General features: G+C 41.6%; 1 protein-coding gene across 5 annotated transcripts in view; it reads right to left on the bottom strand.

Moving 5' to 3' along the window:
* Positions 1-11,164: 11,164 nt before the first annotated feature.
* foxp2 (forkhead box P2) overlaps positions 11,165-27,288 on the bottom strand; it is a 100,282-nt gene continuing 84,158 nt past the window's right edge. For 2 of the 5 annotated variants that reach the window (XM_078242631.1, XM_078242632.1), the window contains 8 exons: positions 25,564-25,647; positions 21,854-22,064; positions 20,801-20,904; positions 20,535-20,636; positions 17,907-18,028; positions 17,542-17,611; positions 16,256-16,581; positions 11,655-14,917 (listed from right to left, as the gene is read on the bottom strand). In XM_078242631.1, coding sequence (XP_078098757.1) covers positions 14,770-14,917; positions 16,256-16,581; positions 17,542-17,611; positions 17,907-18,028; positions 20,535-20,636; positions 20,801-20,904; positions 21,854-22,064; positions 25,564-25,647 — 1,167 coding nt within the window. In that variant the 3' untranslated portion in view covers positions 11,655-14,769. Of the gene's footprint in view, positions 11,630-11,653; positions 14,918-16,255; positions 16,582-17,541; positions 17,612-17,906; positions 18,029-20,534; positions 20,637-20,800; positions 20,905-21,853; positions 22,065-25,563; positions 25,648-27,288 lie in introns of those variants that run through there. The other 3 variants (XM_078242635.1, XM_078242633.1, XM_078242634.1) reach the window with 3 other exon arrangements.

Raw genomic sequence — 27,288 nt, 5'->3', positions numbered from 1 at the left:
GAATGCAGCGTGGCTGGCTGAGAGGGCCCCTCGGCTGAGAGTGTGCACCTCGCAAGTTTGATAGCTGCACGCCTTTGCTGTGATATGATAACAAATATAAATTGTTTAAAAACATGAAATGGGCAGCGAGCAAGGAGCAGACTTGCTGTGACAGATGTCTGGTCTAGGGGGGGCCTGTCCACAGACATGGGACGATTCCTTATTTGAGCCACAGGATGTGTAAGTGGAATGATGATTTATTTTACAACTCTGCAAAAACAGCTCTTCTGTGTCACTGCTTGTCTGTCCGTTTCATGTGGATGTGGCGTCCATTGTCCCATGGTGGAAGAAGTATTCAGATCCTTTACTAAAGTACACATTCCAATACATTAATATAAAGTGAAAGTGCTGCATTCAAAATTCTACTTTAGTAAAAGTACAGAAGCGTGTACTTAATTTAAAGTGGCAAAAGTGGAGTACTCATTTTGGATAAAACACTTATTAGTAATTTTGCTGAGAAGAAGATTGATACCACTCTCATGTTTGGACGCTAAATATGAGGCTACAGCCAGTAGCCGGGTTAGCTTAGCTTAGCATAAAGAATAGAAACAAGGGGAAACAGCTAACCTGGCTGTGTCCAAAGGTAACACATAATAATAATAATAATAATAATAATAATAATAATAATAATAATAATAATAATAAATAATTAATCTTGTTTGTTTAATGTGTACAAAAACAACACACCGTGGTGTTATGGGAGATTATGTCTTTTTGCTAAACTAAACTAAGATAGCACAAACATGAGAGTGGCGTCAATCTCCTCATCTCAACTCTCAGCAAGAATATTTCACTTATAAATATAGTACAGTGGGCGTATATACAGAGGCTCTGTCCTTGACGCAGCAGGCGCGGGTTCGGTTCCGGCCTGAAGCCATTTGCTGCATGTCATTCCCCCTTTCTCTTCCCTTTCATGTCCAAGCTGTCCTGTCAAAAATGAAGGCCTAAAAAAGAAAATAATCTTAAAAAATATAAACATAATATAGCAAGTTTATAAAGTAACATGAAATATAGATCAAAAAAAACTACATTAAAAGTACAGTACTTAAGTAATGTACTTAGCTTGTTTCCACTAGTGCCAAGCACATCATCCCATTTGCCTGTAGCCATGCTGTTTGCAGTTTGGGAGGCTTATTCTGGCTCACCCCACGGATCACATACAGGTGAGGATCCGAGATTGAAACTCGCTCCTCCCGTCAGCTAATTTGTTTGTTTCGTTCTGGGGCATAGCTGATATTAAAAGGAGATCCTGAGAGCCACGGCAGTGGGGGAAGGAGTGATGGAGGGAGCTGGGGAAAGAGGGAGTCAGGGAGGAAAGGGGAAGGGGGGAGGGAGGTATGAGTTTACAAGCCCCAGGTATGTGGAGAATGGGTGAGTGAGAAGATGCAGAAAAGGAGGCAATGAGGGAGAGGAAAAAAAAAAAAAAAAAAAATCTCATCCAAATAACTTTTACCCCGTGGGCGCTAAAATGCAAATCACAGATCAAAGAGGTTTGGAATGGAAACTAGCGAGATTGGGATAGAATATCATCAAGCTGGGGTTATATATGTATGTTCAGGATGTGAGAGAGACATGCTGGACCCAGGTAATGGAGCTGACCTGTACTTGAACACTGCCTCCCACTGCCACTATCATTTCCCCGCCTCTCCTCCCAGGTTTATAGCATGTACAGTACTCTGGAAAGTAATTTAGTTTCTCCATACACTACTTTTCTTCCCTTTGTGTTTGTCTCTGTTTGCATAGCATTTTCATCAGCCAGTGAAAGTGCAGTTTACACAGACACAAACCTCTCAAAGCCGTGGCGAATTCCCCTCTTACATGTTGACTCTGAATTGTTGTTTGGTAACGACAGTGGCCTGTTTGCATATGTGGCACCCGTACAGCGAGACACTTTTTTTTTCGCCCCGGCGTTGCCTCAGCACGCAGCCAACTCTAGAACACAGATTAGTGTCAGGAAGGAAAGTGTCAGAACAAAACAGAACGACAAGCAGCAGCGTTGGAATGTGTGTCTGGTGAATGAAGAACTTTGCTAGCTTTGAGTGTTTGAAGTAGTGGTGTTTGATTTCGTTTTACAGGAAGCAAATGGAATCATCCCAAAATGCACCTTGCTAGAACAAAATTAAAAAATGTTAAATCTCAACCTACAGTCTAAATATCAGCGTAGTTCACATCTGTCTCTATACACACAGAGAACATGCCGTGGGTGGAGGGGTGAGGGCCGAGCTGTAGATAGGCATGGAGTGGAAGGATGTGAGTACGAGGAGTCTCCACATTAATGCCTAATTAATGTCTGTCTCTCCGTTAATGTCTAATTAATAATTCACGTCCGTCTCATCCACCTGCAGCTGTCATAACTTTTCTTGTATCCTGATATCAAATGTGACAGTGTTGTCTCGTGGCACGCACTGTTGTTGTCGGCTTCTAACTTTAACTGGCAAAAGAAAGCATTTTTAGAACATAATGTAAACAGATTATTTTAAAGCGGAATGTATATTTTCACAAACATATGGATTTTGTTCATGATGGTTTTGTCTTTTTGACCTCACAACTGTCCTGTCAACATGTATAAACCCTGTACGAAGTCACTTTTAATGGCTGTACAATGACAGGCTAAATAACAGAAAGTACACTTCTTCCAGTGATGGAAAGTATCTAAGTACCTTACTCGAGTGCTGTACTAAAGTACAATTTTAAGGTACTTTTTTATAACATAACATGTTTTCTCTTTTTTTCTTCTTTTCCTCCCGTTATTCATCACGACCCCTCCGATTTACTATCTTGCGACCCACTGAAGGGGTCCTGACCCCAAGGTTTGGAACTAATCTATGTACTGTATAAAAGTATTGTACTGTACTTGTACTGGATCTGAACTACTTCTTCCACCAAAGATTTATTCACATTACCGTACCGGAACCTCTTTTCCTCGCCCTTCCAAGGTGAAAAGAAAAGATGACAAAGTCTCTTCTTTGCCCTGATAATCTCCGATCTATGAATTAACACCATCACAATCCATCTTTATGCAAAAAAAAAACAAATATGCTTCCAACCCATTGCACAACACTGCATTCTGCCAAGAAATCCCCCTTTTCCTCTACAAAAGTGAAGGTTAATTTCCCAAAGCTTCAGTATCTCTTTTCAGAGACAGAGCAGGTATTCAGCTGCAGTTCTGTGTGTGTACCATCTGCATCAGCACCAAAGCTCTCCACTGATGTGGATTAGCGGTTCGCAGCACTTTGACTCTCACTGACACAGGATTTCAAAACACAGCTGGTTTTTTATAGTTGGTCAGCACAACCTGTGCAGTCTTCATCCAGCCCTACTCAAAGACACTTTTTCTGATGCACTGTAGTCTCTTTCTCTTGTGGTATTTGCTTTTGAATGTAAATCCTTAATCCTCCCATCCTTTCTTTCCTCTCTCCACCTCTCCTTTGTATTTGTCCATCCATCCTTCTCCCTGTGAACCTCTCCATCCCCTCGTTATTGCCAGCCGTCCAATTTTTTTTTTTTTGCGGCCGGTGTCACCTGCTTTGTAATCTGATTACTTCATGGCGGAATTAGTATGTATATTTAATGCATTTTTTCTTCTTCTTTTTTTCCCTCTCTTGTCTTTTATTCTTTTTAAATCTTGATGAGTGATGCAGGCAGGAACGGAGATAGGGTGGGGTTGCTCTTCTTGCATGTCTGGCAGATATGCCAGGGCCATGCTAATAAATGACAGCTGATTTATGCGTCTGTATTCTTTTATTTATAAAAAAATAGCAAGCGGGCTGATTTCTGATATTAATAATACAAGTGGATCCACTTTGATTAGGCTTCTGTGGAGAGCTGTGCATATTCAGCATTACAATTAAAGCCTCTGATGTGAAATAGGAATGACACGCTAATGAAGCGAGCTAGCGAGCCTGAACCGCGACTGTCCAACAGCATTACGGCCCATCTCGCATGAAGAGTAATTATACGAGAACACTGAAATGTCATTAAAAATCTTCAGTAAGTGATTTAACCCACCATTCCTCACTAATGCTAGATATTTCTTTTTTTTTTCCCTTACTACCCCCCCAACCCCCAAATGATCAACTCCCAAGGTTTTCCTCTCCTTTAAAAGAAAAAGAATAGTCTTTCTTTTCCACACGACCAAACTTCTCGATCAGAAGTTCCATAAACAAGAAAAAAGGCCAGACTCCTTAAACACAAACATATTGAGATTTGAGACAAAGACATACAATTGCATTGTCCTAATTTAATTGCAGAACTCTGTGGTGCCGGTGGTGGTAGGTAATTGAAATCATTCCATTATAAATTCCATTATGAATTTGTGATTAAGGCCAGAGGTGATTACCATGGATTAAAGATGATAGTTGGGATTTTGTTCTTTTCAGCATAACCTCTCCAGCCACCTGCACGCGACCAACCTCAAACAGCTTGATTTATCACAACTAATGTGTAAGGGAAGGAAGTAGGATATGATGATATGATGTGTGAAAAAGAGGGAAAACACAGGCGATAAAGGCAAAGTGTATTTGCCTTTATCGCAAGTGTGTTGTGTGTTGTTTCTAAGAGGATTTAGTTAATCTGAATGAACACCTTCATTTATTGTTTGATGTGCTCATTTTCACAGGCAAAAGCAGCCTGGGAGGGTTGTTGTTGTTGTCGTTAAAGCATGAAGCAAACAAACAATGAGCTATATCATGTTTCCATATCATATTCATTAGTCTCTCTGTGCTTGTGTGTGTATGTGTGTGCATATGTGTGTATGTGTGTGTGTGTGTGTGTGTGTGTGTGTGTGTGTGTGTGTGTGTGAGAGAGAGACAGGGGTGCATGTGTGTGCGTGTGTGTGCGTGTGTGTGCATGTGTGTGTGTGTGTACACGTGTGTGTGTGTGTACACGTGTGTGTGTGTGTGTGTGTGTGTGTGTGTGGTAGATAAAGCCACAGGCAAGAATTCATGAATATCAGCAGTTTCTCACCATTTTGTTGGGTTAATCCCTTGTTTCAGTTGGAGACATAGGCATTTCTCTTGCATACATTACACCGGTGCCTGCACATCACATCTACACAAAGTGAAAAGTACCTTTACGTCAGGTCTCTCTGATGTAATGATGAGTGAAGTTTTATGTATCGGGGTCACACAGTTTTTTTGTCTATCTCAGCAGCTCCTTTCGACAGAGTGGAAAATCAGACGTGTGGATTCAGTTTACATTAAAACACAGTGACCAGTGGAAAACAACACTGGGACAAGCATTAAAGAAGTCTGATCTCATGGGAATTTTTGTTCTTGTTTGAAAGTCTTGGGGACATTGAGGGGAAATTTGCTGACTGTGAGGTCTCAACGAGGAAGATTTTTTACATAAAAGTGGGCCAAATCATAACCTGGCTAAAAAAGTACCAAAAACTCCACCGTTACTGTTGCGACAAACACGTGACTCGTCTGAAGGCATCTGACATGGAAACCAACGCCTCGTGGCACCCAACTCGGCACCGGCTGGGCGGTTACTGGAAGCCGGGTGGGGCAGGGAGCGGGCGCAAGAGTCCCCTCGCCCACCACCGAATCAAGCATCATGCCTCCGAGCTATGCAATTATTTTTGCACTGCGTCCAATATCAACTTGAGAGCAATGCAAATTATTTAAGACGCGCTTTTCAGGGCTCGCAATTATAATAATGATGATCTCAATTAGCGTTGCCATTGCCTCGGACTATTTAGCAGGCAATTTTGCAGCCTGGGGGCGAGGGTCTTCTATGGAGCCGACACGCATCGTCAGGTCAGAAGGGGTGGGGAGAGGAAGAAAAAGACAAAAAGAGAGAGCGAGAGAGTCTGCACTCTTAATCAATAAACTGCGAGACTGGAGATATTTACCACCCAATCCCACAAGGGGACGGTTCATAAATTGACCTAATTGGTCAGTGTTGGAGATGAAATGAATGATGCCAGGATCTAATTCAGAAGGGCAGGATGTAAGACATTGTACTGAGATATACTGAGATCTATTATGTCAGCGAGTTCAAAGAATAGTTTGCACGAAACATGCTCATGCGCTTTATCCCGAGAGTTGGACGAGAAGATTGATACCACACTCAAGCTACAACCAGCAGCCAATTAGCTTAGCTTTGCATTACGACTGGAAACAGGGGAAAACAGCTAGCCTGGCTCCATCCAAAGGTGACAAAATCTGCCTATTAGCAGCACCATCTTAGCTAGCTTTTTCCAGTCAGCTAGGTACTAGCTAACTAGGTACCAGTAAGCTAAGTTAACTGGCTGTAGCGTCATATTTACAGTACAAACATAACAGTATCAATCTTCTCACCTTAGTCTCAAAGTGAATTAGCTTATTTCCAAAAATGTTGAACTATTGCATTAAAGCTTCCAATACACTCACTTTTTCAAAAGATTAACTCAAATTTCAGTGCATTCTCTGTTTCCCAACCACTCCGCTAGTATACACTCTGCCACTGTATATTAAAGGGACTTCTTTTCTCCCCACCATTCATGTGGAAAAAGCTTGCACCACCAGCTACCCTTTCTTTTATTCATCATACTGTAAATAACTCCACTTTATGAAAAGCAGCCAGTGTGACTCACGGATACCTCTCTAACCACAACCCATTATTATTTCATGGCCTTTGAAAGAAGGGTCTATAGCAGGCACTCTTACACTTTAATGCCGGAGCTCTCTCTGATGTTGTGTAGTACACAGCGGCCCTTGTTGTACTCCGTATGCGATCCCTCACTTGAATTCACAAACACTTCCAAGTGCATAAATAGCACAGAAGACGAGTGCCTTGCGAGCTAGCTAATGCTCTGGAACGCCATTGCTGAGGAGATAACAGGAGCCTGCCATGGCTGATGCCTGGGACTGTCATTTGGGGGGGGGGGGAAATATGTCTGTGCGCCTTTATGAAAAACGCTGTTGTTCTGACCTCTCATGGGACATCATATGGTAAGGAAAAAGAACATGCATCAGCGTTACGATTAAATGACCAGCGGACATGATTCAAAGGGCCCCACGATGTCCCAGAGCACCCTTTGGAACGTGTAGAAGGCTCTCGGCATACAGACGAGCTAATGGGCAACCTATTGGTCATGGTAGATTCAGTCTGAATCTCAATGAGGGTGTCAGTGTGTGGCTGCTCCATGACCGACAAGGTGTGATAGGCCTGCTGGAGTTGATTTAGCCACACGGCCTGTCATAGAGTTTTATCAGTCAACATCCATCAATCGAAAGGCTAAAAGGCGTGTTTTATCTTTTTCTTTTGAAGTGTCAGGAGGAAACTGCTGTCTTGGAGATGGATGGAAAATGGATGAAATTTCACATCTTTGTTTTCTCTACATGATGCAGAACCTCGATGGTAATAAGGCAGATATTTTTTTCAGATAGACTTAACAATGTGGTTTGTGCCAAAACCACTTTTTCAGTATGTTGCCAAGAAATGGAGCCTATAGTTGGGTAAGTCACTTCTTACAAAAGCCTTTCAAAGGTACACAGCAGTACTGGGACAAGTTTGTGGTACATGAAAGCAGTAGGCTTGAATCATACAAAGGCTAAACCCATTACAGGTCCAGAGGGGTGGGCAATGCAGTGCCTTGTCCCGCTCGTCTAAACAAGACTCTAGGTGCTGGAAGCTGGAACAAAGCCTTGTAACATATACATTAAACTTTAATTGTTTTCTTTTTTTCCAAGCCCTTCCTTCACATCTCTGAAGAAGCAGCTCCTGAAACGTTAAAAGTCTGCTCAATTTTCATAGCTGTGTCTTTGTAGAATTAAAGATATATGTGTAACAGTGGAGGGAAAAAATGGACTCTCTGATGCTGGACGTAGACAGTTGCTTTTCAAATTTCCAAGTTTTGGTCCTTTATTTTATTCAGCAGTGAAATGCCATGAATACAGAAAATAATAACGTCTGTTACAATTCTCAACCATGACCTTCTAATGTCAGAGAACCTTTAACGTATGGACACAGTACACAGTAATGAAAAGTATCAAAAAAAGTAGTTGAATCTCGATCAAAAGGAAATGAAAACAAAGAAAAGTTTTCACCAATTACATAAACATATGTTTGCTACAGTCCCAATTTACTGTATACATAGGGGGATCATATTCCCAATTATTAGAGAAGGATAGCAGTAGAAAGGATACATGACTCAACTGCCAGACATAATGCTTCATAAAGTATGCACAGAGGTACAAGCAATAAATACACACATTAGGTTAAGCCTTACAGCTACGCAAAGCAGATGCAGAAAAAGCAGGTTTGCTATTCTTAGCGAGCAATGAGAGAGAAACAGTAAAAATTCAGGTAAGTCAGAAAAGAAACACTGAGATTTTTTTTCCTCTTAGAAAAAAGTCTGGTAAATTTATGGGTCCACCAACATTTTTTTACATAAGTATGCACAGTTATCAAAATACAGACAAAATCAACCCAGAAAATCCAGACAATCCTAAAATCTAGTGGAGGAGCAGATCGCAGTTCTGGAGGTCTTTCTGGTATTATGTGCAAGCAACTATTTTAGACATTTTTTTTTTTTAATTAATTTATACAAAACCCATGCAAATCTACAGGTAATATGCATTCTGTGGCTGACAGGTTTTATCCCTCCCAAAACAGTATATCTGAGGTAACGCACTCCTATGCATTGTACGTACATTTAGGCCATCGTCCCGATGAGTTTTATTATATTCTTTTTATTGGTTCTTGTTTCCAGTCCACCAAATGATTTTTAGACATGCATTTTTAAAACACAATATTCCCTTACAGGTAATCTATACATTATCATTCTACAAATGTTTGAGGACAACCTATTACAATGCAAATCTTCCATATCTTGACGCAGGGAATGTAAACGTTGGTTTGAGCCACGTCCTATGAGACAAGCGCAGTAAAGTGTTAACAGCTCTTGTGGCATTCTAATAACTCGTGCAATCTGTCATAATTGTTCTGAATTTCTTGTGCAGAGGTAGAAGCTTTTAGAAAGCCTTTTTGGGTGAGTGGGAGAACCCTTTTTTTTCTTTTTTTTTTTAGAAAGACGCAGTGTCCTTTTTATTTGGTGTGATAAGATTATTAAGAACGTCGTCTTCAAGTCGTTTTGCTGACTCCAGCTAAGTATTGAAGGGATAAGCTTTGTTCCTGGGCCCAGTACCCTCTTGACGTGGAACTGGCATGGGTGTGTGTGTGTGTGTGTGTGTGTGTGTGTACTTCACATGCTGCGTGTTTGTACAGTACTGCACGTGTCTGTGTTTTAAGCTCTTACAGCCAATTCCTTGGCTTGGCACCACACTTGAAAACAACATATGCACAGTGTTTCCATTTTGGTCGTTACAGCACAATACAAAGCAACTCGTCGGTTCTTTGACAGCATACATTTTCTGCAGCTGGAGAGCTAAACCGAAAAACAAGAAGGTTGGCAGACCAAAAGCTCGGGGTCTGTGTGTGTGTCTGTTCGTGCGCAGGTATGCTAGTCTCTGACAGGGTGTGTGTGTGTGTGTGTGTGTGTGTGTGTGTGGTTGTTTTAGCATTTCTTTATCCCATACAAGAGGAGGCAGAATTTTGTGTAACTTTGGTTTACTGAAAACAGAAATGACCTTTAAAGCAACAACACTTTTCTAGATGACATTAGCTGTGAAGGAAATGATGGGCCGTAGTCTCCACAATAACTACTTCTCTTTAGTCTGGTTAAATACCAAGTGTGTTATAAAAAGCTGGTTACCTATACAGAGTACATCAGTGCTAACACCAGTTGTATCTATATATAAATTAGAAGCTATGAACCACACAATGAGTATTCGATGACGTTAAAGCAAATATCACCTAGAAAAGGTTAACTTTCACCTTAGATATCCTCTTCTGAAATGGCTATTATTATTTGCTTTTACATGGTAACCAAGCCATTTCATATCAACTTGAAATTATGACTTTTTTGGCTTCACTAGATATTTTTCATGTTTGGTTAGCGATGTTTTCAGTTTCGGTTTCGACGCGGCTCGGAACAAAACCGCCACGGAAATAAGACGTGACATTATTTTGACAGTCCCACTTAGAACATTACATATTCACCAGGTTAGAAAAAAATCATGAAAATAAAACAAAACAATGACGTCTGATGTGTAATGCATAACAAAAAGTAAAAATATATGCAAAACAACACAATGCTTCTGCACTTCCATTGAATACACAAATGTTTTGTTTTGGTCATGATCCACTTTTACAGTTAGTTGCTCTCTACCAGTCAAATCACCAGCACAAAATGCCTGCAGTTCAAATATCACATCACCTTTCTACCTACAGTACGTCTGGCAGAAAATCTCCAAAGTGGACTTCTATGAGTTATCAAATTACACATCAAAATCAGCATGTATTTCCCCCTCTCTCTTTCTCGTGATCATCTTTGTATAGGGCTAAATGAAACAATCCCAGAGGTTAGTCGAAGGTAGTTTGCGGAACAAAAGCTTCTCTTTGTACTAGTTTAAAGTCACAGAAGACGGACCAAGAGGAGTTTGGTGGCTTCTGTCTATAAGCTATTGGCCATTGCTAGTGTTGGCTTTGGTTTCTAGCTGTTGCCTGTGACTGTTTGCAGGTAGACAAAGCTTTAGAACGAGGAGGTAAGGAGAACAGCAATTATGCGGAAATGCATTTGTTTTGTAAATGGTGCTTTATACAAACTATTATTTTCCTCCCAACTTAATTTCCAGTTTTTTTTTGTTTTGTTTTTTACTTTCAATCACAAACAGATAATAGACTGGAAGCCAACTTTTTTTCTTTTTTTTCTGGACAGCTGCAACAATAGTCTTGGTACCGCAGTTCTGTTACTGGTGTGATTCAGGGAATGGCATATACAGTTGGTGGTGTCTAAAATCAGATTTTGAAATAAACGATGGTAAAAAGAAGCTAATGATGATATACTGGTTTTCATAATAGTAGCAACATACAGGCAGTGACACAAATTTCTGAGACTACTCCTGTGCAAATGATAACAGAGCAACAACTTGAATTGAACCAGCAATTGTCTCTAGACATTAACAACTACTGGGGCTTGGATTATTCACAAACATAAAACGTCTTCCTTTTTGGCAGTATATGAGGCCGCTAGCTTTCAACGGAACACGATTTGCTCATTTGTTTCATGTCTTCCCCCATTCATGAGTCCATCATCCTTGTACTGTATGTGGCCACGCCATCTCTAATGAAATAGGTCTCAAAGAGTTAATTCTTTTAATCAGACATCTCATGCCTGTCATGTTTGGGGATCCCAAAGGGCTGCAATGAAGAGTTCCTTTGGACCGGTCTCCCTCTGGATGCATGCTCAATAAATAGTCCCAGTGGTGAGAGAGACAGAAGAGAGAGTCAGCTGTGGTTGCTTGGACTGTGGAGTGGTTTCTGGTTTTGCAGGAGGTCTGTGTGAGAGAAACAGTGCGGCTGGGGGAAGGGAAACGTCGACCAAAAACTGTATCCTAGTCATTCCAGGTCTTCCGATAAGTTCCCTTCCTCTAGCTCCCGGTCATCGTCCAGCTCTGGACTGTGATTCGCTGTCGTCACCAGTGACATCGGACAGTCGTCGTCATCCATGTTAAGTGGCTCCTCCTTCACGTGAATGGGTGGCCTGTGACACAATCACATTGCCGATAAATGTCAGATTTGGTTACGCTTTGTGACAAATTCCTGCAGCCAATAGCACTTGTTTGACCCCCGCACGTCATTTGAAATGCGGTGATTTTGTACCTAGAGAAGCCTTATATAAATCTGATGGATTATTATTATTTTTATTAAATGACCTGCAAAATTAAACAGTAAGAAAATATAGAAATGCTAATTATTACCACTATAAAATAATATTGAGCAAAGAGAGAAAGGGTATCTGGTCTTTAATGCCCTCTTCAGCACATGGAATACACAATGTGGTGTTCAGCTCACAGATAAATATTTTGCTGTATCAAAAAAACAGGCGTATAACAGCCCTTACATGCATTATCTAGTCAAGGTAACAACCATGTTGTTTGCGAGACGCTAATTCGACATGATGCCTCACGTCTACTGTAAGTAAGCGCATGAAAATTGCATGAAAAACATGGCCCCTGTACGGCTGATAAGCTGTGATGTTCCAGACATGTTTGGCATTTAAAAGTTTACTGATGACACCAGGTTGAAATACATGAAAAAGGAAAAAGGGGGTGGGGGGCGGGGGGGACAGGCCACATGATAAATAATGGAGAATTTCTCATCCCTGAGCCCCCTGGAGCAAAGGCAGAGGAGAGGCTTTTTTATCTAGTTAATAGAAAGCGTAGCCACTCGTTAATATGCAGGGGATGTGCATGTCGCTCCTCAAGAGGAAAAACCGGCAGCTAGGTTCTGCCATTAATCAACTTCAGCCCCGGCAGTTTGCTCGGACACCATGATACATGTTTTTAACTCTAAATGGATGAATATCTTTAGCCACTGTCAATAAGCGCTGGGCAGGAAGCAGCAGCAGTGAGCAGGACGCCTCTGCCTTCAGAACAACAGAGGAGTGGGCGGAAGAAGAAAAGTGTTGGGCGACTAAAAAGAATAATAATGCTGTCACACACAAACAAGGCATAACATGATCTGGGGCCCTAGTCTGGGAAAGGGGTTTGTGCCACGATGATAAATCTGACAAAACCTAATTATTTCTGACACATCGGATGCATCAGAATATCCCCCTAGACTTTGAAAGAGGAGGGAGGGGAGAGAGAGGGAGACTTATCAAGTGGTGGTATGTTAGGACGCGTCTCATAGCCTCTCTCCTGGGTTGCCTGCATCAGTGGAGAGGATGGATGGGGGGGTGGGGGGCTTTGAATTTGAAAGGAATTTGAAAAGGTACAGATGACTTCAATATTCAGAGCCAAATACTGTAAATTAATGCTGATGTGGTGGGATGAAGAGAGGAGGCCGACTTAGCAGGATGCAAGTGGAGCGATGAATAGTTCTGTTTCTGCCCCTCAGATTCATGGAGGCAAACAGAAACACACCATCTCCGCTGAATCTACTGAATGAAAAGACTCTTTTTTATTTTTTTTATTTTTATTTTTTTTATTAAGAAGTGAATTCATTTCTGTTGTTGTTTTGTAAAATGCAGTATTATCAGACCGTACTAACTTTAATTCTTTCATGTCCTTAAAGGTAAGCTAGGAGGTCTCAGATCCAATTTAACTAGAGCTGAAACCATTGGGAAACTTCACATGCAGACAATTTATCAACAACAGCTTTGATAGGGTTTATGAAGCAAAAATGCCAAACATTCTCTGTCTTCAGCTTTTCATATGTGGGTATTGGCTACCTTTATTGATATTAATATTTCCGTTTTGGACTTGGACAAACCTATTTGATGGCATTTTATAGACTAAATGATCATGAACATTTGTTTGAATTTCTAGTTGTCGTTGCTATTTTCCTAAGCCTAACATTGAAACCACCACCAAAATGATTAAGGATTAATGTACATGGTAACACTTTACTTTAAGTCCCTCTATTTTGCATTCATAAGCAGTATAGAAACATTGAATAAATGGTTTATAACACATTATAAACGTAGTTGTACCAACTATAAGGAAGTGATAAGTAATTATTACATGTACAGCATTTGTTAACAATTGCAGTTTCTATGAATAAAAATGTCATGTTATTACAACTGTTTTCATGTATTATATGTTTACATACCAGCCTTGGCTTATGGGAGCCCATAAGAGAAATAAAAACTATAGATGACAAATGCATTAATAACACTAATCTGCTTACAACTACATGCAGTATATAGTGCATTATACACCATGCATTAAATATGTATATATTGCTTACCAATGTTCTCCTCTGTTATTTTGATATACAGCTCATAAATTGTTTGTGTGAGCTTTGAAGAAAAATATGCAGGACCATATTCACAGGCCTGAGCTTTCTGACACTTTATTAAAATATGTGGATGAGCCATTTAGTACTTAATGGCTAGCTGCCATTATTGAGTCACTCAGGAGTAAACGCTGGACTTTGCGGTGAAATAAATATGTGGTGTTCTGCGTGTATGTGTGTTCTCTCGAGATGCCTGCTCTCCCATCAATTGGAGATTAGCACCAGCAATCATGCGGAGGTATGTCAAGGATGCAAATAAGGTCATTAGTCCACGGGCCTAATGGTAGGTTGGGGGACAGGAGAGGTGGTGTGGGGCAGGAAAGGCAGGTGAAGGCAGGGGTGAGGACTGAGGGGGCATTCAAAGACATTCATAACATGTCATTGTGATTCATTAACTAACATCAAAGAGGGGTGGTTACCAAACAATTAGGTGCGACAGCGCAAGACAAAATATAGTGATATTAAATAGATTATTTTCCCGCTTTTATCTGAGTACAGCATGACGTTGGTTTCTAGAAATAAATATTCTACTCTGGTCATTTTCTTCTTGTGTGAAGTTAATTTTCTCACATTGGAAACCCTGAATTTACAGTGCCAGAGTCTTTCCTGGCGTACAGTACTATTTCTTTAAGCATAGCCCTTAGGGTGTGCATGAGTGCATTGCACATGCATACACACAAGTGCAAACACAAGCACACACTCAGCATGGCCTGGGGCGATCTGGTTTGCGGTTAAGCAGATAGCATTAACCTTCAGACGCTGAGGGGAAGGAGTGGTTTGTCTAATTGTTGGACTGACTTGGTTGTGCTGAGGAGTCCTCTCTTGAGAAAGGCCTTTAAGGCGATGTACTATTTAGTTTAGTGCTACAAGCCACTCCATTATTTAAACAACATCCTGGAAAAGCCAGTCATGGAAAACACATTTCTTCCATTTTGAGGCTGTCGTGGCTGTGTAAAGGCAGGCGGTGATGGAGGCAGGGAGGGAGGCAGAGAGGGATGGATGGATGCATCTCCTCCTCCATAGCCACTCACTGTTGGTGTCAAAGAGGCATAGCCAGAGAGAAGAGAAAGCAAGCAAGCAAGAAAGAAAGAGAAAGTCAATGCTGTCCGGTTACTAAAAATTAAATGACCTGAGGGAGTGGTAACACAGGGATTCTGTCTCGAGCTGGGCAGATTTGCTCCACTTAACATCCCATTTCAGAGAGGGGTAAACACGTCCGAATATATTAATGTATAGACGTCTGGTAGGGCTAAGCAAACAGTGTTCTGTTCTCACAGATACACTCAAAGAGAGGCACGGAGCCTGAGTGCATCCTTTATCCATTACAGAAGTGGTTAGCTAATGTCGGCTGACTTTGCAACATGAGCTCTGATGGACAGTGGATGAGAATCATGAACGTGTAATTTCTGTTTGTCTCAGAATGTGCCTTATGAGAGTGTGTGTGTTTCCCTGCATGCTACTTTCACCACAGTGAGCACTCACGCAGACCCGTGTGACATCACTGGCTCAGGTTGTTTCAGACATTCCTAAAACTCATATGAGATAAAACAAAAAATAAAAAAATTTAAACACTCTTTCTCTCTCAGCTCCATTAAAAAGAGATGAGAAAGGGAGAGATTTTTTTTAAAAGTAATTAATGTTACACTTGCTCAATACGAATAGGTACAGTCTTGCATTAAAATATAGAAGCCAAACCCCTGTAATGCAGACAGTGGTGTAATTAAAGATGAATGCGTAATAGAGCCTATTTATAGAATTAGAACTAACTGTTATCAAAACGTCAGGCTCACCTCAGGTATTAGCAAAGTGCCATTGAAATTACCACAGCAGAGACAGAGGGGGAAGTCTGCTTATGATATAATACATACTGGAAACTGAACCTTGCCCTCGGGTCGTGGCATACTGAAGAACATAGTGGTACTGTGGGTTAAATATCAGGCAATTAAACTAACAAAGGGCATAAGGACAGCGAGTGAATTCAGTGTAGGAGCGGAGGTGGGGGGGTTTAACATGTGCTTGCATTCTCGGCTAGGTACTCATAAAAACGTGAGATGTGGGAGTCTATGTGAGTCTGTGTATGATACAATTATTTCTCAAATACTGCAGTGAGTGAGCAAGAAGGGATTCTGGGTTAATGGGTTCACTTTGTTGGTTAACATTCTTATTTTCGTTTGACAACTTAGTTGTAATCTTTTGTAATTTTTGTATTATAATCAAATTAACACCAAGAAATTATATTCAAAAAATAAAAATAATGAGCCCTAATTATCATGTAAGTATGCATTCATGCTTGTGTGTAGCAGCAATGCATACAGTACTACACACATATATGCAGTATAGGTCGCAGGTGTAATCTGTAGGAACTCACATGTGTACTGGTGGGGAGTATCGGGGGCTGCCGTGTCCGTTGGTGTCCAGATGGTCGAGTGAGCCGTTGAGACCCTCGTGGGCGGAATGCAACAGGGTGGGGGGGCTGCCGCTCAGCCTACCTGGGGGGCTGCCACCCATCAGTCCCGGTGGACTCCCACCCAAAAGTCCTGGTGGACTCGCTCCCAACAGCCCGGGCGGACTTCCGCCCGTCAGGATGGACGGGTCTCCACCGAGGAGGCCGTGGCAGCTGCCTCCCATCGTGGAGCCGCTGGTCATGAGGCCGGGGGTCCCCAGCATAGGCAGGGAGGTCTCTGCCAGGGCAGCCTGCAGGACAGAGGCAAAAGGAGAAAGACACATTGAGGATAATAGTTTAAAGGAAGGTAGGAGTATTACATTAAGGGGTTAATGAAGATGGAGGAAGCTTATGAGGGCATAATCATGTCAAAACGGGTAGAAGTGTTCAAGAGTGTAACGGGAAGGAGGCAGGTAAGGTGTATGGGAGGAGAGAGGGCAAGCTTAATACAAGAGGTAAATGTGGCAGGTGAGAGAATGATAAGATTTAACATAGTAATTATTAAAACACAGTTGTCTCATGCTAAAGTTTTTTATTCTGTTGCAGGCTATTTTTCCCCCTGTGACACTTTGCTGACAACTACCTCCCCCCAGCTGCCGTTCATATGCCCTTGTGCGGTGTGGCTATTAAACGAAAGTCGCCCAAAACTTATATCAAAATAATAAAAACTCCTGACACTTTCGCCTGCTGTGCATTAAAGTTATATACAGTGATTACATTTTTAAAGTTTTTGCCATGAGCACCTCGCCGGCATACACTATGAAGCCAAATCATTTATGACAGCTTAGATAAATATTAATGCACATGCCCTTGCATTTGCACATGCCACTATCAATCTGGGGTGGCTGCCACAGCTGAAAGGAGGGAAAAAGAACAAAAAGAAAGAGGGAGAGTTGCTTCCTGTTTCGACCACAGGGTGGCCTTCTGAGACTGACGGTGTTCAGGAAAGAGAGGGAGAAGGAGAAAGATGAGAGAGAGGAAGGTGTGAGAGAAGAGATACAGAAACACACAAGCAGAGAAAGAGGCAGAAGCCTGAGTTAGGAAAAAAACTTGCCTGCTCTTATGTGTGTGCGTAATAATGTGGCGCTCTATTGTTCACGGTGACCATTCAGTCACTCAATTGGACAATCGGACAGGCAGTAGTCCTGCCTGTCAGTCAAATAAACAGGCAGCTGGTGAGTCAGAGGTTCTCCGAGGCTTTTGGTCCATACCTGTAAGCTGGCGTTTAGTGCACTTCCATAGCCAAGACTGGAGGGCAGGTTCTTGACAAGTGATGGGCTTCTACATCGGAAGGAAACAGACAAACAAAAAAGACATTAGTTCATGCTGTAACTTACATAATAATGTTGTCAATTTAAACAGAAAATATATCAACTATTAGTAACTAAAGAACAAACTGCATAGCAGGAAGCCTATACAGTGGGTATAATTAAAGCGACAGTAAGAAATTGCCGTAAAAAGGGAGACAAAGAGAGGTGTATTTGAGAAGAAGAGAAGACAGAATTTGGGCTCTCTGATCCCCTAGATGTCATCGACCTTTAGATCTAGATGTAAGGAGAGGTGAAAGAATTGGTACCCTGTGATCTTCTGCGACCTGCGTTTCTGGTACTCCATCTCATCTACGGTCCACACCGCCCCCTTCACGTTCTCCACACGCACAAAGCACTTGTGCAGACTAAGGTTGTGGCGAACGGCGTTCTGCAGAGAGACGTGACACACAGGTCAGAGGGATGAGGTAAGACGAATCATATTCATTTATTAACCATCAAGAAAAAAACGAAGGCTTGGAAATTGATTTTTCTTGCATTTTGAAGAAATTCTTAACATTCACGCACCATTGATTTAATTAGTAAAAATTGAGTGAGAGCGAATGCTCTTACAAGTCCTGCACACAGTACATATCAATCAGAGTAAGTAGGCTAAAAGGAGGTAATCAGCATAGCGAATGGCTTATGGTGGTGACAGAAGTGGTAATGCCGGCCTTGATAATGGTGATGTCAGTAACCCTTTTTGCTCCAGAAAAGCATTTCTCTTAATGGACACGTCGCTTTAAAGATGACAGTATTGCAAGAAAAAAAGACAGTCATCAGGAGGCCCCTGTGTCAGTGTGTGTGTGTGTGTGTGTTTAAGAGAGTGTGTGAGCATGCAAGAATAAGCAAGATTAAGGTGAACTGTATCTGACATCTATATGTCCAAATATTCTCCATGTTGTGTCACATCGGGTGTCGAATACACATTTACATGACACAATTATCTCTCAAATGTATTATCAAAGCTGTATTTAAATTGAAACAGGACATATCTTTCATACAATACACCAGTAAGGTGTTTTCATTAATTACAAAATAAGGAAAACCATACGAGAAAAAAAAGCCCTTTTATATTAATATGGCCATATGACCATAATTAAAACATCAGCATCAGACTCTACAAATAATAACCGTGGCATTAATATCCCTGCCTCTCATATTTATCATCTCCCGTAGCTTGGTGTGTACTGCTCTTTCTCCAGGAAAAATGGATTAAAAAAAAAAAAAAAAACTCATAAGCAGATCTCGCATCTGACCTGAAAATCCCAGGATTTGATTGATCTTAATGCCCATGGCTCTGAATATGATAATTTTAATATTAATGAGCAAATGAGCAGTTTTATTATGCATGCTATATAGTAAGAACTAATAAGCATCTGGGTGAGAGAAGAAGAGAGAGAGGAAAGTGTGTGTGTGTGTGTGTATGTGTGTGTGTGTGTGGTGGGGGGGGCAGATCCCTCTTTTGAGCTGATGAGAAGATATTAAACTACCTTTCATTTTTTCCTTTCTTCTCTTCTTTAAAAAAAACAAAACAAAAACAAATTCTCTCTGTTAATCAAATGACAAGCCCATCGCTGATCATCCCACTAATGCTTACAAAGGGAATTGTGGAGCTGTAGATGTGAATAGATCACCTTGGTTATTATGCGGGCTGGGAGACTAGATATTTCTAATGTCATTGTGATATCATTGCTTTTGTATCGCAGGAACAGAGAAGCTTTTTTTTTCTTCCAAGAAACGGGAAATGGTGCATATGCATGTGGCTGTGTGGTTGTGTTGTTGTTTTGTGCTGCAAACAGCCGCAAGACCTCTGAGAACACATCGTGTCATAACATTATTACACAGCAAAACATGGCGCGCACTGTACCTAACAAACTAGAAAAAGGGCACCAATCTTTTTGCGTGCCCTCCTGAATTGGTGATCACACGCCCATGTGCTCATTTGCATCCCAAATCCAAATTAATTCACTTTGCTAAATCTAGTGCTGCGCCATGTCTTGCATACTGATGAGCGGCTGGTTGAGTTTTCCCTCCAGTCCTCTGTGCAGCCACAAAGGCTAAAGGCGGCTAACGAATGACGTGCAGGGGCAACGGGATAAAACACTGACGCTCAGAGAGGTTTTCTTTATCAGCAGGCAGACACACTTGTGGTTAAAACATGTGCTGCAGGAAAGACATTTTTTACCATCTTTGTGGCGGCAGACAGGACAATAAAGTAGTCGGGACAGATATACAAATGGGCCCTTTTGTGTGGGTAAATAAAGAGTGCTCCCTCCATGACAGGCCAATTCTCACTTTCCTCCCTGCTTTATTTCCACATGAACACACCTTTAAACCCTCTCTTGGACACAGTTTATGTGTTTGTGTACATGTGAGTTTCTGTGACCATGCATCTTTGGCCTTCCTGCTTCACACAGCTGAGAGGTGGTTAACAGGCCAACCACCATCTTTCCTCCAAATTAACCAATGATATGCGAGAGAAGGTGGTTTCAGGAGTAGGAGGTTGGGTGTCTCTCTTAACAAAAGGTGCTGATGATGGAGTGGCTGCTGTATAATTAGTGCATCACAGCCCTCTCCTCTCCATGCCAAGCCTCCGCTATTAATTGCACCGAATTAGAAAACGATATCTGAGGCAGAATAATTCCTTTAGCTGTCATTTCCAAACAGAAAAGGCGGAATGGAGGATAAAATAAATAAGAAGAATGGGCTCTATTTAAGAGAAATGGAGAGGAGTAACTAATCGCTGGGTGCTGGGTAAAAATCTACCCTTTCTTAAGGTTTTGTTTTTTGCCTTGAGTGAGAGGAAGGTGTGGTCTTTATGGTAAGAGGAGTAATAGGGCACAGCAAGGTGGAGGTGGAGGGTTGCGTGGGGGCTGAGGGTTCATCAAGGTTACCTTCCAAGTCGCAGCATTGCGTCTGAAGTAGGCGAACGTGCGTGTGAACCAGCTGTAGATTTCATTAAGCGTTAACTGCATGTCGGCAGAGTCCATGATAGCCTGAAATGAGATGACATCAAATAATGGTTTACTAACGAGACCACGTAACTGAAACACACACACACACACACACACACACACACCACGGATTGTGAGAGCTGCCATGATTCATGCAGCAATTAATTTGAATCTAATCAGGCAAAGTTAATTTATTTCCCACTCACCTGTCTTATGAGGGTTGCATAAGTAAATGGCGGTCTGACATCTGCGTTCTTATAAAACTCGTAGTTTGGGGCAATCTCTGGAAAAATAAATACTGTGTCACCACCTGAAATAATTGGTAAATTTTAATTCCTTTAGGTATTGCATTTACTCAAGGTTTCATCAAATTAAAAAGGGGGGAGAGAGAAAAGGGGCGAAGGGGAGAGAAAGAGAAGGGTGGGGTGGGGGGGGGGTTAGATGGGGCACATCAAATCAGCATTTTCTATGTCTAACAAAATGCATTTTTAATTAATCTCTCTCGTGAGAGATCTTAAACACTAATACATCCATAAAATGAGATCCGTGTAGTTAGTTAGGGTGAAGTTGAATAATTGATGTGTCTTCACACTAAACACAGAGAGAGTAAATATAAACATCAAAGACGGACCGTTTAAAATGCAAAGCTTAATACATGGAATGTCTTAATGTAATAAATATGGTATTTTTTTCACCATTATTTGAACTTAATTAACATTCATGTAATATTAATGCACAGAGGAAGTTCTTGTCTATTTACATATAGAGTGATTAAACACAGGCTTGCTTTTATAAACCCACCAGACGTCTCACATTGGTAAGACCAACACACCTCTGTGGTTGTGTGTGTTTATTTATGTCAGTGTACATGTGTGCGTGTGTGAGTGTGTGAGTGTGTATTCACATGCTAGCTATGTGTGTTAAAGAAAATACTACAACACCATTATGGGTTGAGTACTATTAATAGTGCAGTGTTGGGGGAACAACAGAATTTAAGCTAAGATCATCCTCATACCCCAATGTCTTATGTATCAGCGTGTGTGTGTGTGTATGTGTGTGTCAGGCTCAATTCACATTTTACACAAGCAATTTGGTGAATTTCCTAGGAATACAAAAATCTACAAAAGACTTTTATGTAGCCTTTTTCTAAGGATGCACACGTAATCAAACATAATGTGAACAGATTTGTTTGATTGTCGGCGCTGACTGAACACATTTGTGTATCTGTGTCGTGTTCAGCGCTGAGTAGTTGGTCCTACCTGACGAAAGAGGCATGGAGTATTTGTCCGAGTGGCGTCTGCGCATGGCTCCCATACTGGGGACGTTTGCTCCTCCCAGTACTGATGGCACCTGGGGCATGGCAGCCATGGGTGTGATAGGTGCTGTGGGCGTGGTTGGTGTCTGAGGTAAGTTGGGAGGCGATATTGAGGGCAAGTTCTTGGACATGGTGACGCTGGAGACCAAGTTGAGCTGGGGTGGAGGGTGGGAAAGAGACCGATACAAGTAGCAGGCAGCGGGAGGGAGGGAGGGAGGGAGGGAGAGAGAGAGAGAGAGAGGGGAAGGCATTATTTTGTGGTTTCTCTGACAGAGCTGAGTGTCTGCTCTCCTCCTCTCTAACACAGCTGTGTTTCCACTAACAAGGCTCGTGGAGAGGAGCCAGCCCATCTCCACTAATTACAACCACCAAATTGTATCATAAGAATTCTAATTAGAGCACGCTGTTCAAAATTATCCAACGATCAGCCTCTGTGTTATCCCGGCCCCATCGCTCTTTATCTCTCTATTTATCACTCCCTCCCTCCTCTCTATCTCTCCCCACTACAACCACCCATAATCCTTTCACACTGAAACAATGAGCTAGTAAAAACCTTGTTCGCTGTTGGTGTGAATTAGGCTACAGGGGTTTACTCGACCCTGGTCCAGAACCACAACCCCCAACTCATGACATTATGTTGCACTTTGGTATGAAAGGGTGAACCTAAGTTACTACTGTGGCCCTGTTGTAATATATATTGGCAGCAACATCACAGCCAAAACTCTTGCTATTACGAGTAGGACCCGTGAGTGGATTGTGCAGTGAGAGAGAGAGTAATAACCCTGCTAGATAAACCCTGTTGATTGCCTATTCATACAAGACCAATACTGATCAGTCTGATGAAATATCCTCAACAACACAACTAGAAGCCATTTTTACAGTTATAGTTGATGTATCCCTCCTATTCCAGTGAGACTTCCAGCGCATTAGGAAGTATAACCAGACACACTCACAATCCATCTTTTTTTTGTCTCCTCCACTCCTTCATTAGGGACCAGAGAGTGTTAGTCACCTCTGGCACAAATGCCAACTGTGCTTGCAAATCGTCTGGCTTTACCACCACTATTGCGTTTGCTTCCCAAATCTCATGTGAGAGGCTCTAACTGACTGGAAAATTCCTAACTGACCTTTTAGTCTCTGCGCTAATTTAGTTGGAATGGTAATGACATCGTTACATATTCAAACCAAATTGCCTTAATTGTGAGTCTACAAGTGGAATGCATTCGATGCAAGAGTTTGAATTAAAACAGACTTAAAAGAAGGAAGGGAAAGGGGGGGCCAAAGGCACTGAGAGATGGAGGAGCGAAGGCTGAAGAGAAGGTATTGGCGGTCATTTGTGGCACATGTTGATAAATACGATAAAATGTCAAGTTTGAGATACTCTGGTGGATGTAGGGGTTTTCAGATGATAATTATATGCCCACTTAGCTGTAATGAGCTGCTACAGTGATGTGCTGGGACAAGGGCTGGCTGCATATACAGGCCTCGGATGAGTACAGAGGATGAGAGTTGGGAGGTTACGGAAAGTTTATACTGTACATCTACATATCAATAGGTCTGATTGAAATATCTACCTAAAATAATTATTAAAGTCATGTACTGGGCATTGTTTTTAGCAAACAATTAATAATAGTACTAAGTCTTTTTCTGTTAACTATGTTTTATGTTCTATTTGACTGACACACACCACACATTTGACCACTAATACTGATTCATTTCGTGGAAGTACGCAATTGCCATTTAATTCACAGTTGTCGAGGTCATGACAGTGCATGTGTGTAATATGATTGTTCACTCCCTGCATCCTGCATCACACACCTAAACCAGACACTGACCTGTGAAATACCAACAGCATTTTCCTCAAAGGGGAACCACATACCAAATGGCAGAAAACAGCTCAAAATATGCAAACTAAATTCAGAAAAAATGCCTTTGTGTGTGCGTCTGGGCATGTATATTTATAATGTTAAAACATCATTTCCTGTCCTTTTTGCCGCCTCTTCACCTACGAGACACAGCAACAAGCGTGACATGTTTGCAGGCATGCAATCCCATTTCTTTTGCAAAATAGAATTGATTACAGTCAAACGGATGGAGTAGTGAGCACTTTGTCACCTCTCGCTCATCTGAATACACACTCAAGGTAGAGAGGGGGAGAGAGAGATCTTATTATTCAGAACTTGCAGCCTTGCTAACTTTGATTCTCATCCATCCATGGCATGGCCAAAAGGTAGCATTTAATGAAGTGCGATTCAGAGAATAAATGGGGTCATATTGGAGACAGTGCACCGGTGTCTTGTATTCGTCTGCCATTGGTTGTTCCTGGGCTTCACTAATGAAAAAATAGGACTTATTTCCAGCCCTGATAGGCTAACACAGACGACTCACATTTATCAAATGTCTCGGCTGTTTCTATCCTGCACCTGTGATTCTGCTGGGCGTAAATCCATGCTGCCATTTGAAATCCACCAACCATTTCCCTTTTGTTATGTCTATACACTTTTGCCACACGCGCGCGCACGCACACGCACACACAATGTTGTTCTCCCACACCAAAGCTTCATCTTTCTCCCCTTAAAAAAAACAGGGGGAGCCTTAAAACTGAGGACTTAACTGTTCGTTTAAGAATTCTGTCTGAATTGCCCCCACCATCAAATGCAATTAGCTGCTCTTTCATGTGTGCTTTATGTAATGCAATACTTCATTAGCATCATTCATTCATTTTCAGGCATGGATTATAGGCTGCAAATTCTTTATTGGACGAGATGGAACCAAGCTGCTGGAGTTTTGAAGATTAAAAAAAATGCTACAGACAGACAGAGAGAGACAGAGAGAGAGAGAGAGATTGAATAATAAAATGGGAGTTTGATTCCTGATGGAATTATGGGATAATTATGCTATCTTGTGATTATCTACATTCTATGATGAGAGGTGATGAGGAAAATTATTCTATTGAAAGTAGGCACTTAGTAAGCAGTAGAAACACGCTAACAATGTTTTGCTCTCAAATGTTTCAAAACGGCTAAAACTGGAAAGAAACTGTTTGCGAAAGTGCATCAACCTAATATTAAATTCAAATGCTGGTTGGGAGGAATGCATTTATAATCATTCAATCTAAAAGTAAAAGGCAAGAGAAAGAAAATACAGAATGACATGATTTTCTTTCTTCTATGACCCCTTTCACAATTTTGGATACTTTTTCCTCTGTAACCACTTTAAGCAGCACTGCGGGTATTTATGTCAACATCACACCGTCTTCACCACTCAGCTGTAATTTTCAGGTGTTTGTTGTTAAAATGACATATCTTCTCCTCTCTCATTTCATTTTTGAGTGCTGTTGGGGCCACCGAGCCAAACAGTCATCAGCAGCCAACAGGTTGTTTTGGCTATTATATCTATCACAAAGAAATGACCCTGCATTTTAGCCAAGGGCTCCACTGCTCTGCCATCTAATACACTTCCAAACTCTATTGTCCTCTCATGCCGCACAATACCTGATAAGAAACAGATATAACTAGGTATTACAAATCCCATTCCCCCCTTTCATCTGCTGTCACTCACTCGGCACAACTGCCGGGTGGTTAAACTGTTCATTTTCTGTGTGGGGGCCTCTTTTACAGCCTGTTTACGGTAGCCAGAGCAATATGCACTCACTGGTTTGGGAGATGACTTGGGTTCCGAGGGCCGCATGTGCAAGTGGGCCATCATCGCCTGAAGACGCTCACGTTCTTTAGAAAGCTGTTAAGAGAGGAGAAGGAGAGAGTACATTAGAGTTGATTAGAGGAGAGGAAAAAAGAGGAGAGGAATAGACATGAGAATAAAGAGTATGAGACATAAGATCGGGGTGGTAGAGTGAGAAGAAAGAAAAGGTTTCATATAAACCAAGCGAAAAAGAGACAACAGTTCTGCTGGTGATGTAAGGAGAATTAGAGAGACTGGGGGAAGGAGAGGGCGCAGGCAGGTCAGGCAAAACAAATAGCATTTCATCTTTTTGTCAATAGCAAGATTTAGGTCAGCGAGACTCTGACAGTAACAAGCTAGTTGGGCCATAAATTAGGTGGTCCTCAGTGTCTGCTCAAAGTCCTGTGGACACTGTTAGGGGGTTGGAGCGCAGCCAGCAGCTGCTGAGAGGTGAAGGGGTCTTCCAAACAGGGTGCCAGGCGGCCCTGCCTCCCTGGTCCAGTTAGTGGCCCCAGCCATCGCCTATCATCAATCTAATTCACAGGGAGTGACAGGGACTGGACCATGTGAAAGGTTCAACACCCCCACCCCACACTCTTAATACACACACACACACACACACACACACAAACTAAACACACAGAGATACAGACAAGCAAGTAGGCGTGCACACACACAGAGGTGAACACATACACAGAGCTGGGCCTCATTACGAGTGACGGCTCTCGTAGAAAAAAGAGGATAAAGGGATGGTGGGAGTAAGGAACGAAAGAAAAGGGAGAGAAGAGAAGAGACAGGACAGACAACACAAGTGCACTGCTGTAATTGGTCACACTGTAAAGCACAAGCATCAACAGCTTTGTGTTTCAATGAAAAACAAAACAGAAAATGAAATAAAATGAAATAAAGAACATAAATCCTTTTTTTTCTATTTGTTTGTTTTTTTTACAAGCGAACAGAATTGCTTTAGTTTTAAGACCAGATGCGTAACAATTAAATCCAAACTGATTATCAGACTAGAAAATAACTATGTGCAGGAGGAAATACTTGGCTTCAGGCAGGCCTTAGCACTCTGGTAGAGAGCAAGGGAGGTAGAGAACACAAGTTACAGTTGGATCTCTATGTAAGTAGTAGAGTATCTATCCCATTTTAGTAACCTTTATATCTGACCCAAAATATGCTATCGTGCAAAGCATGGTGGTCTGGTTTCCACTGGCAGACTGAAATATTTCCAGCTGGCACTTTGTTTGAGCTTAGTTTAAAACATGCATATCTATTTGTTTCTACAGGAAGAGCAGCGGTTGTCGGCAGTGCTGACTAATAATGTCACTCAATCAGCGCTCTCATTATCTAGGCAGCATGACTTCTTAATAAGGTCATGCTCCACCTACTGAAAATAGTTCCCTCCTTTTGAGCTTTCTTCAGGTGCAAAGTGCAGTTAATTAACACAGCAGACCGAGAGAGATGCGCTTGCTATTAATTGGAAAAAGAAAGAGAGAAAAAAAAAAAAAAAATAAAGCAGAGAAAATAAAGCACACGCTTAATTCAATTAAAACAGCCATAATGGCTTTCGTTGTAAGGCCTGAGGATTCCTTTGTTTAGTGGCTTTGTTGAATTCAGCAGGTCCTGCTTGTCTGAAAGTATTAAGCAGCCCACAGTATGGCCTTTCTCTCACTCACATAACTTTCAAAAAATGTG

This window comes from Sander vitreus, chromosome 23, assembly GCF_031162955.1.
Source record: "Sander vitreus isolate 19-12246 chromosome 23, sanVit1, whole genome shotgun sequence".
NCBI lineage: Eukaryota > Metazoa > Chordata > Actinopteri > Perciformes > Percidae > Sander > Sander vitreus.
This window is presented reverse-complemented; position numbering and strand designations above follow the sequence as displayed.